This window comes from Tenrec ecaudatus, chromosome 18, assembly GCF_050624435.1.
Source record: "Tenrec ecaudatus isolate mTenEca1 chromosome 18, mTenEca1.hap1, whole genome shotgun sequence".
Classification (NCBI taxonomy): domain Eukaryota; kingdom Metazoa; phylum Chordata; class Mammalia; order Afrosoricida; family Tenrecidae; genus Tenrec; species Tenrec ecaudatus.
Genome location: NC_134547.1, coordinates 7336589 through 7353355, shown reverse-complemented (window position 1 = coordinate 7353355; position 16767 = coordinate 7336589). Strand labels below are relative to the sequence as shown.

Genomic DNA, 16767 nt, shown 5'->3' with positions numbered 1-16767 from the left:
CACTTAATCAGCCATGCGTGCCACTCAGGATACCTTTAGCGAGGCACCAGACCAGCCTCTATGTTGCTAGGGTGCCATGTATGGGATAGGTAACACAGTGCCTGGCACAGGTGTCTCACTTTAAGCCAGAAGGACAGGCCATGCTTCACTAATGTCTCTCCCCACTCCTTTTGTTGCCATCATGTTGACCCCCCCGCCCCCCGACTCCACAACCTGGCCACCCCACACACATTAGGAACGGACCGTCCTGTTCTCCAGAGTTTCATCAGTGGATTTTGGGAAATAGATGGCCAGGTCTTGGTCTGGAAGCACTGCTGAAACCTGCTCATCACTCCCCCTGTGCCAACCAGTCATGTCTGACTCATTTCGGACCCTACAGAACAGGGCAGAACTGCCCCCTGTGGATTTCCAGCACTCTAACTCTTTACGGGAGCAGACAGCCTCATCTTTCTCCTGAGGAGCTGCTGGTGGATTAGAACAGCTGACCTTGGCATTGGCAGCGCAACACCTAGACCACTGTGCTGCCAGGGCTCCTAGCAACACCCACTGACAGATGGGTGGATGGGGACTGAGCAGGAGGTGCCCTGGCCAAGAATTGGATCCAGGTCTTCAGCTTAGAATGCAAAGATTTTACAGCGGAACCACCACTGCTTCTTGACCCCCTCCCCCCATACGCCTTCGCTCTGTACAAAGGGAGGGGGTCTTCAGAAAATGTGTGGAGAAATTCCATTATATTTTGGTTTCATCTTTCCACTATGTCTTTGAGGCCCTTGCCTATCAGAATATACCCACCCATGGCCACGGCGTGAATTATGACGCTTGGTGACCCTCCAGGACAGAGGAGAATGACTCCTTAGGGTTGTCAAGACTGTGATTCTTGATTGGAGTGGACAGTCCCATCTTTCTCTCTCGGAGCCACTGATGGGCTTGAACTGCTGACCTTTGTGGGTACCAGGCCATGCCTAACCCACTCCGCCGCCAGGACTCCTTATGTACACATATGGTATCTATTGCAGTAGCATCTCCCAACATCCTCAAGCATGGCTAACCACGTGTAAGCTGTCCTGCCAACGTGGCCGCCACTAACTATTTACACCAGAATTAGCTCAACTTCGATGTGAACACTCGGTTCCTGGCCCTCACTAGGCGCATTCCAATAACAGCTACTGGTCATTAGTGGTGACCACCCCAGAACAGAGGAGCCCTGGGTGGCATAGTGGGTGACAAGCTGGGTTGCTAACCACAAGGTCAGCATTCGTACTCACTAGCCACTCTGAGGAAGAAAGATGGAGACTTTCCATACTCCTGTCAAGGTTTAAAGCCTCCAAATCCCACAGGGGGCAGTTCAATCCTGTCCTCCTGGGTCGCTATGAGTCAGAATAGACTCGATCGGTGTTTGTTTGTTTTTAATCACCACAGAGCATTCCGTTGGATTTTGATGACTTAAAGATCCCCTGCTTAGACACGAGCCAGGCAGGCTGTGGAATGGCATTGATGAAACATACACCTTTCCTCTAGTTCTTTAATGCTTCCTTCCCTACCCCACTATTATGACCCTAGTTCTACCTTACAAATCCAGCTAGACCAGAGAATGTACCCTGGTACAGATAAGAGCTCAGAACACAGGGAATCCAAGACAGATAAACCTCTCAGGACTAAGAATGAGAGTAGTGATACCAGCAGGGGAATGGGAAGGTGGGGGGAGCGGGGAGAATGGGGGAACCAATCACAATGATCCACATATAACCCCCTCCCAGGGAGACAGACAACAGAAAGGTGGGTGAGGGGAGACGTTGGTTGGTGTAAGATATGAGAAATAGTAATAATGTGTGAATTATCAAGGGTTGTTCATAAGGGGGTGTGGGGGAGAGAGAAATGAGCTGATACCAAGGGCTCGAGTAGAAAGAACACATTTTCAAAAGAATGATGGCAACAATGTACAAATGTGCTTGACACAATGTATGGATTTATGGATTGTGATAAGAGATGTAACAGGGCCCCTCCACTCCCACAAAAAAGGGATCCCCTGCTCTTAGAAATCCCTCCTTCCCACAGTCAGCACAGTCTAGCTGTGAAATATAAAAGGCTGCTGACAAAAATCCACTCGCCGCTGGGCAGATTCTGAACCTTGGCACCCCCCTTAGTGTCGGAGGATAACTGCGCTCAGAGGGGGTCTGCCTTGCCAAGTCTTCCCAAGCAGATTGCCAGGTCTTTCTTCTGTGGTGCCCCATGGTGGACTGGAACTGCCAGCCTCTGGTCATCCATGGAATGCTTTCCCATTTGCTCCAGTGTGTACAGATGCTGATCCAAACACCCAGAGTCTTGGAGCCCTTTCCAACTCACAGTGGCCCTCTGGGACAGGGTTCCGCTGCCCCTGCGAGTTTCTGAGGATGTCACTCTCTAGCAGTTGACTCTCCTATCATATTCCTGTGTAGCCGGTGGGGTCTAACCACTGACCTTTCCGTGACCAGAGTGATGCTTAACCCGATGTACCACCACGATTGCTTATGCTACGAACACCCACTGCTATGGTTCTATTAGTGACCCTGTGTAGGATTTCCAAGACTCCATCATCATGGGCGCACACAGTCACATCTTTTTCCCAAGAAGGTGCTGGTGGGTTGGAAACGCCAGCTTCACAGCTGGTAGCCCAAGGCCTAACCACAACACCAAGCCAAACACACTGCAATCCAATGGATCCTGACTCCTGGCAACCCTCTCGGGGGTTTTGGAGGCTTGAACCACCGACCTCCTGTTTAGCAGCCCAACGTTTGTTTATCTTTAGCACCCCTGGGGCTCCTGTCTACTTCCTAAAATAGACACACACACACACCTCAACAGCACCTTTAGGTAACCCTCACATCCCCAGGAAACTCCCATCAAACCCAAATGCTTCCCCTCTATCCTGACACCCATCCAAGTTCGCTTGTACAACAGCCCAGGCCCCTGATGCTGTTGCGGCACTGCAGGGATAGCCAGCACCCCAGTACAGGGGCCCAAGCCCTGTGTGCCATGAACAGTTCTGCTTCCCACCAGGCAGCTTCAACACCCCCAGAGGAACCTCGGAGGAAAGGCTTGGCGGTGGGCTTTTGAAAAACCCCCAAACTCCAGGCCAAAATTCCCTCTCCTCGGGTCTATTCCCACTCATGCTGCAGGACAGGGTAGAACTGCCCCTGTGGGTTTCCCAGACTGTAGCTCTTGACAGGAGCAGAAAGCCTCATCTTTCTCCCAAGAAGCGCCTAGTGGGTTTGAACTGCTGACCTTCTGGTTAGCAACCCAACGCACAACCAGTAAGCCACCAGGGAAAGGTCATGGACCAGGAAAAAGACCTGTGGGGAACATCTCTTCATCCCCACAACTACGAGGTCTCCATAGGTTAGAACCAAGCCTGTGACCACTGGTCACACACAAACATAGGGAAGGGATATCCAAAGACAACTCCAAACCCCAAATACCCCTCCCTTCCTCATCCCTAGGAAACCCTAGCAACTAAGCCCTGGCCCAGCCATATCTGAAACCCCACGCTACACACACACACACACACACACACACACACACACACACACTCACACACAGTATTCTGACAATCCCCAGAACCCCCCACCCTTAGCATATCCCAATCATATCCAGGCTACCCCCGACACATTCCAATAATAGCCCAGTAAGCGTGCTCCCCGAGCACCCCAATTACCTGCCCCCACAGATTGAGGAAAAACAGCCCTCCAGGAATACTCCAGTATCTTTCAGCAACACCCCCACACATCCCAGTACGCTCCAATAATAACTCCCCCTCACTCGGAGCCCTGCAGTGTATTCTCCGGGCACGCCCCCCCTCCCCCCAGTGCTCCCTGGCACGTGCCAATAAGACCTGCCAGACTCCAGCTCCCGCCCCGGCCCCGCCCCCGACAAGCCCCGCCCCGCGCGTGCGCGCCCCGCCCCCGCGTGAAACCTAGCTCTCTGTCTTCTGGCGCAACCGTATTGCAGAGCAAGTCCCCCTGGGCTCCGGTCTGGCAGCATGGCGGCACTGGCACCCACCCAACATGGCCCTCCCCTGGAGTTTAAACCCACTGTCTTGTCCATTCTGCCTCATGGTGCGACTCTAGAGAACAGGGTGAATGCGGCTCTGTACCCGCTCATCCGCCACTGGGGTTCCTAAACCTCATCTTTCTCCAGGTTCAGTTCTCTGTCCAAGTGCTTAAGGGATTCTTGACGCCCCCAACCAGCCCCCCCTCCCCCCGCTAAACCAAACAGAGCGCTGTGGAATCGGTTCTCACCCCTGGCGACCCTAAAGGACAGAGTCCAACCAGGGCTTCTGACAGAGTCCAACCAGGGCCACCCCTTGGAGGGGTGGGCTCCAACTGGGGTCTTTGCAATTCCTAGCCAAGTGCTTAACCTCTGAGTCACCAGGGAATCCTTAGGCAACCCCTCAGCCACACAGATCGCCAAGTGGGCCCGATTCCTGACTCCCAGCGTGAGCCCAAGGGACAGACTACAAACTGGTCCCTGTGGGTTTGCAAGGCTTTTAAGAAAGCACTCTCTTCTTTCCCTCCAGGAGAGGCTGGTGGGCTTGAACCAGTGACCTTTCTATTAGCAGCCAAGCATTTAACCACCGCATCACCAGGACTCCGGCCCAAAGTTTAAAATCAACATATGCCCACCACGTGAGCACGACCATGCCAACGACCACCTTATATTTAGTGCAGCCTTGTAGCTGGGGAGGGGTGCTCAGAGAGAGACAAGAAAGCCACTGAAAGAGGCGAATGGAAGGGGAACAATGGGGATGGAGGAAAGGTGGTGGAGAGGGGGCTCAAGAAGGTTGAGCAGAGAGCACTTAGGGGTCAACAGCATGGGGTCGCAGGTCAGAGCTGCCTCTCTGGTCCACGCCACCTGAGCCACTAGCTATCCTTGTCTCCGAGCGGCACTCCAACAACCGCCTCGGACTCATCCAGCTCTGGGCACGGTTGTTGGATACAATGGAGTGGATTTCAACTCTGAGTGACCCCAGGGCTCTGGGGGCTCAGTGGCTTCCCTGTTGGGCTTCCAACCTCAAGATCAGCAGTTCCCAACCACCAGTGAACTCCTCAAGAGAACGATGAGGCTGTCTGTTCCCGGACAGATGGACAGCCTTGGACACCCATAGGAGGTGGTTCTTCCCTGTCCTGGGAGGGTCGCTGTGACAGTCAGGATCGACTGGGTGGCAGTGAGCTTGACTTCCTGGTGACCCCACAAGACCCTGCAGAAGCCCTCTTTGGGGCTTTCTAGATGCCCGCCTTTGTTACAGGAGCAGGTTGCCGGGAGGGCTGTCTCCTGAGAAGCTGCTGAGCGGGCTCGAGCTGTGAACCTTGGGGCCCAGTGCTTAGAGTATCCGCCACCAGAGCTCATCCTCATGTCCTTGCTGTCCCAAGCGACTTCACCCTCTTCCCAATCCCCACTCCCCTTCATTTATGCTACAAACCTCAGCCACGCTCAGCGCCTGCTCTGTCTCTCACTCTACACTCTCTCGGCCACCAAGTCAATGCTGATTCACAGAGACCCTATCGGACCTATAGAACCCTAGAGAGCCTATAGGACTGGGTTATGGAGGCTGTTGCTCTTTACGGGAGTAGAAAACCTTTTCTTTCTCCCAAGGAGTGGCCGGCGCTTCCAAACTGGTGACCTTGTGGTTAGGGGCCCACTACCCCACCAGGGCTCCTGTATCTCAGAAAAATACAAGTGAAAACAAAGAGACCCAGAAGCCACTGTGGGTACCCATTGCCCCAAGTGGATTCCGACTCACAGAGCGGAACAGACGCATAAGTTCTGTGGACTGTGGTCCTTACAGAAAGAGCTTACACTGCTGGATGGGTCTGAACCCCCAACCTGTGGTTAACAGCTGACCGCAAGCCACCAAACAAACAAGCAAACAAAACACCCTTCCTTATCCCCTACTATGAATAGGGAAGACAAGAAAAGCACCCCAGCCTTCCAGAAAAACGAACACCTGTCTCTTGCAAGACGTACAGCCAGCGTGCTCCTCAGAAGCAAGGACGGCGAGGCGTGTTTGGGACCTGTTGTCAGGAGAGACCAGTCCCTGGAGAAGGACATCATGCTTGGAAAAGCTGAGGGTCAGCGGGGTGCTTGGGGGTGAAATAGAAAGACCCTTGACACCATGGCTGCCACAATAGTTTCAAGCACTGGGAAGACGGCGCAGGGCTGGGCAGGCTTTCGTTCCACGGTCCGTGGGAATCTCTGTGAGTCCGAACTGGTTCACCGTACCTGAACAACCACCGAGATATCCATCTAGCCAGGCCCCCTCTCCATTCTAGGTTGTGGGTGGGCACTTGGCATTCTCTGCATAATACCTGACCCCTTCACAGGGTTGTAGCTCCATCTGATAGACCTCTGAGCCAGGTGTTGCAAGGACTTCCGCTTCCCCCAGTGGATATGAGTCCACGCTGATGCCTGTCAGCCCAGATGTGATCCACAGGGCTTCCTGGCATCACTTCCAAGCTACTTTCATGTGGATTTGAACCTCTCTCCTTTCCCTTAGCAGCCGATCACTTAGCCACCTGGCCTCATGGACCACTGAGGGACAACCAAGGAAATGCCAGGCCTGGAAAGGTGATGCGACTTGCCCAAGGTCACATGGTGACTTCTGGGCAATTGCAGTGCCACCCTCCACTCCCAGTGCCCCAACATCTAGAGTTCCGACATGACCTGGCCAGACCCATTATGGGCCATTCCCAAGAGCAAGGATGGAGTTGGAGCCCAGGGCCAGCCACCACTCCCAATGTGGGTGCTTCTTCCTTCAACCCTGCACGCACAGCCCTGGGAGGGCCTGGCAGTGAGCACACCCATTTTAAAGACAAGGAAACAAAGCCCAGGAAAGAAACAGACTCTGGATCACACCAGCCAGTCAGTGGGAACTGTCCAGGCTGAGATCCAGACAGGTCACAGGCACTGCCACCGTGCTGCAGACACCCCCCGGGGGAGTCATAGAAAGGCTCCTTCCTTCCCTCTCCCCTTACTCACTCACCCATCACCAACAGTGGGGGGGATTCACCCTGTCACGTTTGAACTGCTGTGTGCCTCCCCCCCTTAGCTTCCTGCATCTTTAGTTCCTACTCCCAATACCTGTGGGTGCCCCCTCTTCTTTCTGCACCTCTGATTTTCCCTCCTCTTCAGCAAGCTCCAAGAGCTCTCCCTTCCACCCTGTAACCCCATAAGACAACCTCTCTGCCTCCTCCCCAACATCCCAGCCAACCTGGTCAAAGTCTAAGGACTTCTGAGCCCACCCCACCCTAGGCCTGCAAAGTCCTCCTTAGACTTTCCAGTCCTCCTGTCTCCCTCCACTGTGCTCCACCCTCCTTATGTCCTCCCTCCTCCCCCATAACCACATGAACCCCTTTAAAGACCCCCACCATAACTCATAGTCACACACACACACACACACACACACACGACATACACACACACCTCCATGGAAACGTCTTCCAAACGTGTCTCCACTCACTGCCTCCCTTTTACTCACCACTGCATTCATTTACATTCCCTTTACCCCCACCCCTCTCTCTTTCTCTCTCTCCACCGGCCCAAATCCCCACCCCCAAGTCCTTTCCAGTTCTCCAGCATTGTCTCCCTCCGCATCCTCCTCCCCCCAACCCCCTGTGCAAAGACTCCCTCCTCCCCAGCACGGCCCAGCTTGCTCTCTGGCCCCCCTTCCCTCCCACTCCAGGCCCCTCTGGTTCCACCTCCTTCCCCAGCAGCGCGGCTCACCAGTCTCCCCACCCCAAATACTATTCATGCCCGGGGACTGCTGACCTGTCCTGCTGGGGTTCACAAAATGTTCGCCCCCAGATCACCCCTGGGGCCCCTGCGCAGCCCCCGGAACCCAGCAGCCAGCTCTTGTCTCCCCCCACACAGCGACTGCAGCGGCATCCACTCCCCCCACCCCTACTGGGTCGGCCCCTCTGCACCCCCAGGGCCCATGGTCCCGGCTGGAACAGCGGCTGCTGCACCGGGAGCCCCTCTCTGGAGGCCGGCCCAGAAGCTCCCCGCGACGAGGCGCCAGCACCGCTCCGTGCTGAGAAGTGCCAGGGACAGAACATGCAGCTGCAGTTACCCATGCACAGCTCCGCCGCCACCGCCGCCGGGGCCTTGCACACGTGCCCCGCGTAGCAGCGGGCCAGCTGCTTCAGAGCCCATACAGGCACAGACCCTCCGAGGGCAGGGAGAGGGGGGCTCGCGGGGACAGGAGGGGCACACAAGGAGGGGCGGGAGCACTGGGGAGGGGGAGGGGGCAGGCCTGCCATGGGAGGGTGGGTGCTGGGAGGCACAGCCGCAGTCCCTGGGACAGATCCACTCCATGACACAGACACACACTCACACCGTCACACACACGCACACATGCACACGCACACGGGTCCCCAGACAGGCCCACCTTCGCACCCAGTCCCACACGGAGACTGACACCATCCCATCCTCCAACATGGATGCCCAGATGGACAGAGAGTGTGTGTGTGTGTGTATGGGGGGGGGGGCTGGGAGCCCAGCACATCTGTGTAAGTGCGCGTGTCACACACACTTTCTCGCGGGTCTGCAGGCAATCATACACGCACGTCGCCACAGCCACAGGAATACATGCACAGAGACACGCAGCACACTAAGAGGAGGGGAGGGGAGGCTGGGGGCGGGATGTATATGTGATGGGGGGGTGATGACTGTGAATGGAGACAGGGGTATGAATGGGGGGACTTGCCAACTCCGTCAAGGGCTGTGGGGAGATGGGGAGCGTCTGAGGGGGGAGTCAGTGTGGCTCGCATGGGAGGGATCCCTACCGAGGGGTGCTGAGGGGGGCAGGAAGGGTGAGGGTGGTCTGAGGCTCTGTAGAGGGGTCAATATGGAAGGCCCAACTGGGAGGAGGGCGGAGGGGGTCCCCGAAAGGCCGGTGAGGGGCCAAAGGAGAGATTCCCAGGGACACAGCGTGGGGTGCAAGGAGAGGGGGCTGTAAAGGCGGATGGAGAGGAGGGTTGTGCCCAGGGGTCCGGAAAAGGTTTGGCGCCCAGGAAAGGTTAGGGACGAGAGATGGCGGAGGATGTCTTGGGGGGAGGGGGAGGAGTCTCAGAGGTGGGGGATTGGCGGCGGGGGAGGGTCGCCGCGGCCCGCTGGGAGGCCGGGACGGCGGGCTTCTTTACCTGTAGATGTACCAGACGCTGCGCCGCCGGGGCCCCAGGGCCGGCCAGCTGGAGGAGAGCGCGGGGGGCGGCTGCGGCAGGGAGCCCCCCCCGGGGCCGCCCCCGAGACCCCCGCCGCCAACCGCAGACAAAGCCATCGCCGCCGCGGCCCCGGCCCGGGTCCCGGTGCGGGCCGCCCCCGCCGCCGCCGCGTCCCAGTCCCCGTCCCCGTCCCCGCTCGGCCGAACCCCCGTGTCCGGGCCCCCAGGCCCCGCCTCATGCTGACCCGCGCCGGGAGGGGGGAGGGGGAGGGGGCGCGCACCCCCCCACGGGAGGGAGGGCAGGGCCGGGGGCTCACATGCCGGGGGGGCGGGCGCGGGGGCGCGGGCCTCGGGGTCAGGCCGCGACGGGGGCGCGGGGACGCGGACAGCGCCGGCTTCAGCACCGCGGACAGCTCCGGAGGCGAGCGGCGGGCGCGAAGCTTAACCCTTTGGCGTCCAGAGCCCGGCGGCAGAGGGGGGGGACTGAAGGGGGCCAGGAGGGGAGCGCGGGGGCCCCCTTGGCGGGAGAAGGGGGAGGGGCGAGGCGCGGGAGGGGGGAGGAGGAGAAGGGGAGGCACTTCCGGTCTGGGCCCCCCCATCAGTCCCCCTCCCCCCTCCAAGGCCCTCCCGCGCAGGTGCAGATTGAGGGATCGCGGAGCAGAGGGACGCACAACCTCTCACAGATGGGCCTCGCGACCGCGTGGGGGACCGCGCGGACTGACCCAGGGGCTGAGAGGCGGAGCGCGCGCAGGCCCAGAAAGAGAGGTCCCAGGAGGGGATTCGCAGACCACCGACAGCACAGACCGCGATACACAACATCCACTACACAGTCCAGAAGGGCTGAGAAAGGAAGGCCAGGACCTTCAACTGGGCCAGAGGGCAGTGAGAGAAATCCCCTCCCTCCACTCCTGTCCAGGCAGAGGGGACGCACACACGCCCCCGCAGAGGTACCATGGCAGGGTCAATGGGGTGAGAGAAATGAGGATTGGGGTGCACAACATAGCCTCAAACAGAATCTCAGACGGGGGCACTTCAACACACACACCCCCTCCCATAGAACGACTCATAGCAGCAGGAGGGGAGGAGGATCCAGAGGTGGGGACGGACCACTACCACCAACTGGCCCAACAATGAATCCCAGGCCAGAAGCGGAAGTTGAAAGGCTGGGAGACTCCGGTTAAGGAGAGCCCCCACCCCACTCCACCCCAAAGGACACTCACCCGGTGCCCAGAACCAGAGACATACCCAGCCAACTCGCACAACAGTCAAGCGCCTAGACACTAGGGTGCAGGATGACACCGCCCCCTTCCCCTGTCCTCCGCGCCGCACCCCTCCCCCCCACGGCCAGAACACAGACACAGGGTTTGGACACATTTAATGGAAGGATGCTAAGGAGAAGGTGACCCTTCCCTGGATTGGGGTGGGGGCGCGTGTCACCTTTCTGACACCAGATTAGGATGACCAGCCCTCCCGCCCTCAGGCCTGCCTTTCTGGATGTACCAAGCCTGCTTCTTCCATCTCCGAGAGGGGACTCTAGCCCGCTGCCTTGCACCCCAGGCCCCCAGTTCCAGATCCATCAGACAGATATCAATGCATGCGCACGCTCTGAAGTGTGGGTGCTTGCGGTTAGACGGCGTACCAAGGTGCGCTCTGATGGAGTATTGCGCACGTACAGAGGCATGCTGGGGTGGGGTGAAGGTGAGGCAGGCGTGTGCAGAAACCCACCTGTCTTCAATAGGCAGCAGACACACCCACAAAGATGCCCACATTCTCCGACCCACAGACAGACTCCCAGAAACACAGGTGTGCAGGGCCACAGAAAGCACGCACGTACCCAGAGCAGGACAGACGCCCGAGGACAGTGCACCTTGGTCCACGCGGGGGAGGGGTCCCCTCCAGCAACGCATGCACACAGACACGGCTCATGCGCACCACCAGAGACACGCAGACACCAACACGCAAGGAGTCCGTGCCAGGAAGTTCATCTCTCGAGCCAGGGGCCTCGGGGAGTGTCAGCCCCCTCCGTGCGCGTGCACGCACGCACACACACACACGTGCATACCCCCCACCAAACACCCCTTCCCCTCTGCTCTCACCTCCCTGGGCCAATGCCATCCATCAAGCTTCCGAAACAAATCAGCCAGCAGCCAGGGGGTGAGGGGAAAGGTAAGAGTGGGCTTTCTCCACTCCCCACCCAGCCCTGCCTCCTCCCCACTCCCCTGTACACAGAGTGCCACCAGTGTGTGACCTTGCTGCCTCCCCTGCCCCCAGCCATAACCTCCGCCCCACCAGCTCTTGGGTCCCCATGTATGCCCCTCTAGGTCTCCCCTCATCTTAGCCCTCCCCTGTCTCTCCCCACCCCTCACCTGTGACTACCACCCAGGATGCCTAAATCAGGAGTGTGTTGTGTGACAGCTGCCAGCTGCCTTGGACTCCCCCCAGCCCTTCAGATCCAAAGAGCAGAGGCAGGAGCCCTCCAGCAGGTGGAAGTAAGGGTGGGAGTGTGAATGTGTGTGGAAGTTGGGGGAGGGGCACCCCGAGAATATAAGGAACTTTACCTTGGGGCATCAAAGCTGTCATAGGAGCCCACAGTGTAATGCCGGAAGAGCCTCTTTGCCTTGTCACTTCGGCTTTCTGCAGGATGGGAAGGCAAGGGTCAACATTGGAGTCTGAATCTTAAAATCCACAGATCTACCCACCTCCCAGCCCCTCCATCTGTAGCCAGGCAAGGAGAGAGGGGCATTCAGATCTTTGGGTATGCTCCAGACATGGGGAGGGGGTCACATCCCTTCCTTACCTTGCTTCCCTTCTTGAGAGCGGTTAGCAACCTCTTCCAGGCACTCTGAGGGAAACCAGCCAACTCGACCTTTGACCTGGCCTTCCCAGAAGCCGCCTTCCCCGATGCTAAGCACTGGGGGAGGAAAGAGGAGCAGGGACAAAGAGACATTTCTAAGGCTGGAGCTAGTCAATGATCCCATCCTAGGTGTGGATGATGGACACATCGGTCTAAGCGTTGGGCTGCTAACTGCAGGGACCACGGTTCAAACCCACCAGCTGCCCTGTGCAGGGAAGGCGAGGCTGTCTCCTCCTTGGAAATGCCAGATGAGATCACTACAAGTTGTCATGGACTCAGTGGCAATGGGCGTGACTCAGACTGGCAGGGAGAGTGGCTTTCTGGTTTGTATGCCCCGGTGGGCTGTGAGCAGCAAGGTTGGTGTTTCAAATCCACCAGTCGCTCTAAGGGAGAAAGATGAGGCTTTCTGCTCTCGGATAGACTTACAGCCTCAGAAACCCACAGGGGTGCTTCTATCAGGTCCTACAGGGTTTCTATGAGTCAGAATCCACATGACAGCAAGTTGGGGGAGGGGTGGTGGTGGTGGTTGTGGTTCACCATGCCCAGCCTGCCCACAAGTTCCATCATCGAACACAGCTGTCTCCTCAAATCAAGGTTTGGAGGACCAGATGAGGTCATTTCTGCATTCCAGCCCTCTAGATAGGGTTCTCAACCTTCCTAATGCCGTGACCCTTTAAGACAGTTCCTCTGTACACTGGTACAGACAGGAACTAGAAACATAGGGAATCCAGGACAGTTAATCCCTTCAGGACCAGTAGTGAGAGTGGTTATACCGGGAGGGTAGAAGGAGGTTGGGGTGGAAAGAGAAAACCGATTACAGGGATCTATATATAACCTCCTCCCTGTGGGACGGACAACAGAAAAGTGGGTGAAGGGAGATGTCGGACAGTGTAAGATATGACTGGAGGGAGGGGGGGAAAAAAAGAGGACCTGATGCAAGGGGCTTAAGTGGAGAGCAAATGCCTTGAGAATGATTGGGGCAGGGAATGTATGGATGTGCTTTATACAATTGATGTATGTATATGTATGGATTGTGGTAAGAGTTGTTTGAGTCCCTAATAAAATGTAAAAGAAGAAAAGAGAAAAAAAATGATTAGGGCAAAGACTGTACAGATGTGCTTTATACAATTGATGTATGTATATGTATGAACTGTGAAAAGAATTGTATCAGCCCCAATAAATTGTTAAAATAAAAAAAAAACTAAAATAAAATAAAATAAAAAGATAAAAAAAAATTATCAAGGGTTCATGAGGGAGGGGGGAAAATGAGGAGATGATGCCAGGGGCTTAAGTGGAGAGCAAATGTTTTGAGAATGATGAGGGCAACGAACGTACAAATGTGCTTTACACAACTGATGTATGAATGGATTGTGATAGGAGTTGTATGAGCCCCCAACAAAATGATTAAAAAACAAAAGACAGTTCCTCATGTTGTGGGGAGCCCCCCAACCATAAAATTATTTTCATTGCTACTTCATCACTGTCATTTTGCTACTGTGATGAATTGAACGACCCCTATGAAAGGGTTGTTTGATCTCCAAAGGGGTCGTGACCCACAAGCTGAGAACCGCTGCTCTAGATCCAAGATGGGGCAGGCAGAGGCAGTGGGAGAAGAGGCTGTCTTTCATCACAGGGAAGTCATACGTTAGGAGCATGCTCACCCTCTGTCCTCCTCACCTCAGGTCATTGGTCACCACTCAGGGCCTCTGTCATTGTCCCCCAAGCCCTCCCAGAAGGTGTGGACTAGGATTGCCATGGCAGGACAACTTTAACTCCCCCCACGCCCACTCCACTGCAATATCCCCTCACGGTTTAATCTTCCATGGTGGGGTCTCCCAGCTATTGTAACGACTCTTTGCCGATTCAGGACCGGTGCCAGGGCCGCAGCCCTAAGCTCAAGCCCAGCAACAATGGTGAGGAGGGCACAGGTCTGGGCAGTGTGGGGTCACTCTGGGCCAGAACAGACTCGATGGCCTGAACAACCACCACAGCAACAGAGGAGACAGAAACAAAATGAAAAATAAACCCCAACAGCTCGGTGTGGGGTGGGGCGGAGTGGAGGCCCAAAGCCCATCTGCACACAATTGGACAACCCCTCACAGAAGGGTCACCAGGAAGGGATGAGCCAGCCAGGGTGCAGCATAGCATGAGGAGACATAGAACATTCCTCTAGTAATTCTTTAATGTCCCCCCCCCCCACTATCATGACCCCAGTACTACCTTACAAATCTGGCTAGACCAGATCGTGTACAGGGGTACAGATAAGAGCTTTGGACACAGGGAATCCAGGACAGATAAACCCCTCAGGAGCAATAATGAGAGTAGAGATACCAGGAGGGTAGGGTAAGAAGGTAGGGTAAGAGTGGAGAAAGCAGGAACTGATCACAATGATTGACGTATAACTGCCCACCAAGGGGGATGAACAACAGAAACGTGGGTGAAGGGAGACAGTGGTTGGTATAAGATATGAAAATATTAAACTGATAAGAACAGATACTACACTTGATCTTAGCCAAAAGGCCGAATAACCTCCTCTCTGGGAGATGGGCAATGGGGAGGTGGGTGAGGGGAGACACCGGGGAGTGTAAGATAAGATATAATAATTATTTACAAACTATCAAGGGACCAGGGGTGGGATCGGGGAGGGAGGGGGATGGGGGGAAAAAAGAGAAACTGAGCTGATTCCAGGAACCCAAGTGGAAGGTGAATTATGAGAATGATGAGTGCAACGAATGTATAAGGGTGCTTTGCTCAATTGATGTATGTACAGACTGTGATAAGAGCCTTATGAGCCCCAATAAAAAGATTTAAAAAAATTAAATTAAACAATAAAAAATAAAATTAAAAAAATATATGAAAATAATAATTTATAAATTATCAAGGGTTCATGAGGGAAGAAGTGTGGGGGAGGGAGGAAAAAATGAGGAGCTAATACCAAAGGCTCAAGTAGAAAGGAAATGTTTTGAAAAGGATGATGGCAACATATGTACAAATGTGCTTGACACAATGGATGTATGGATTGCGATAAGAGCTGTAAGAGCCCCCACTAAAATGATAACTCTTTACAGGAGTAGAAACACACATCTTACTCCTGTGTAGCAGCTAGTGCTTTCGAACTCCTGACCTTGCAGATCGGATCGCGACTGGTAACCACTACGCCAGCAGGGCTCCTTTAAAGTCAGAGACAGGTGGGAGTGAAGGCCCCCAGCTTCCTCAAACCACACTGCTTAGCCATCAGACACACAGTGAACCCTAGGAATAGCCATGACCATTCTCCCCATTTTACTGATAGGGAAACTGGGGCCCCGAGAGTCAAGGTCACTTGCAGAAGCAAGTGACAGGGCCTGGATTTGAACTCTCTGCTTCCAGATCGAACCCCTTCACTCGCTTTTGGCTAAGCGTTGCCCTGCTAGGAGCAAACTTGGAGGTTCAAACCCACTGACTGCTCTGAGGGAGAAAGAGGAGGCTGTCTGCTCCCATACAGAACTGAAGAGCCCGTAAAGTCTGCACAGGGTCTCGCTGTGAGTCAGACTGGACCTGATGGCAATGAGTTCATGCTGTAATAAGGAGCCTCATGGCACAGTGGGTTATGTGCTGGGTCCCTAATCAAAAGGTCAGCGATTCAACTCCACCAGCCGCTCTGTGAGAGAAAGACGAGGCTGCCTGCTCCTGTAAAGACTGACAGCCTCGGAAACACACGGGAGCAGCTGTACTCTATCCTATAGGGTTGCTAGGAGTCAGAATGGATTCCCGTAAAGATTCACGATCTTGGAAACCCTATAGAGGGCCACTATGAGTCAGAATGGACTCAATTGCCCTGGGTTTGGAGGGAACGCCTTTAATAAGGAGCGGTGGTGGCACAGTGGTTAAGGGTCCATCTACTAACCCAGAGGTCGCTGGTTTGAATCCAGCAGAAGCTCCGAGGGAGAAAAGATCAGGCTGTTTCCTCCTCACCATGGGACAGCCTAGGAAACCCTATGGGGCAGTGCTACTTCGTCCAATGTCATGGTGAGTCAGGATCCACTTGCTGGCACACAACAAACAGCACGGTTTATCCACTAGCCATCCATCAGTGTGTCCTACACCCTGTGCGTTGTGTGTGGCCTGTGTGTTGCTGCGATGCTGGCCGCTTTGCCACCAGTATTTCAATTACTAGCAGGGTCACCCCTGATGGGTGGCACTTCTGGACTAAGATGAGGAAGAAAGGCCTGGTGATTGCTGAAAAATAGCCAGCGAAGACCCCAGGAGTCACAACAGACCACTGTTGGATAGAGTGCTGGGATTTGAGCCCCTTTGTTGAAGGGCATTTGAAATAGAGTGACCCCAGCCAACGGACTTGAGTGTATTAAACAGTGGGTGGGGAAAATGGGCTGGGACCAGGCAAGATTTTGTATGTTGAGCATGGGGTCACCATGAGGGGGTGCCTGCAATTTCTGGGAGGATTACAGGCAAGAATACACACACCCCACCCCCAGGAGCAGGTCCATTATGATTCATGTGCTGGTGACAGTTGGATATTGACCAAGGAAGACCGAAGAAGGATCATTGCATGGGAATGATGGTGCTGGGGGGAGGCTATGGAACGTTGGGGGAGGTTATGGAACGTAAGGCGACCAAAGAACAAACAAATCCGACTGGAAAGAAGGACACAGCCCGGGGGCCCCTTAGAAGCAAAGATGGCAGACAGCCTCGTGCCTCAGACTCTGCATAGGCTATCAGG

At 55.3% G+C, this 16767-nt stretch overlaps 1 protein-coding gene and 1 pseudogene across 1 annotated transcript in view; both read right to left on the bottom strand.

Annotated features, from left to right (window-relative positions):
- SHANK1 (SH3 and multiple ankyrin repeat domains 1) overlaps positions 1–16767 on the bottom strand; it is a 73723-nt gene that overhangs the window by 25782 nt on the left and 31174 nt on the right. The window contains exons 13-14 of the mRNA XM_075537233.1: positions 11991–12104; positions 11752–11827 (exon numbers count right to left, since the gene is read on the bottom strand). Coding sequence (XP_075393348.1) covers positions 11752–11827; positions 11991–12104 — 190 coding nt within the window. The remainder of the gene's footprint in view (positions 1–11751; positions 11828–11990; positions 12105–16767) is intronic.
- Positions 14461–14575, bottom strand: LOC142432799 (U2 spliceosomal RNA; annotated as a pseudogene).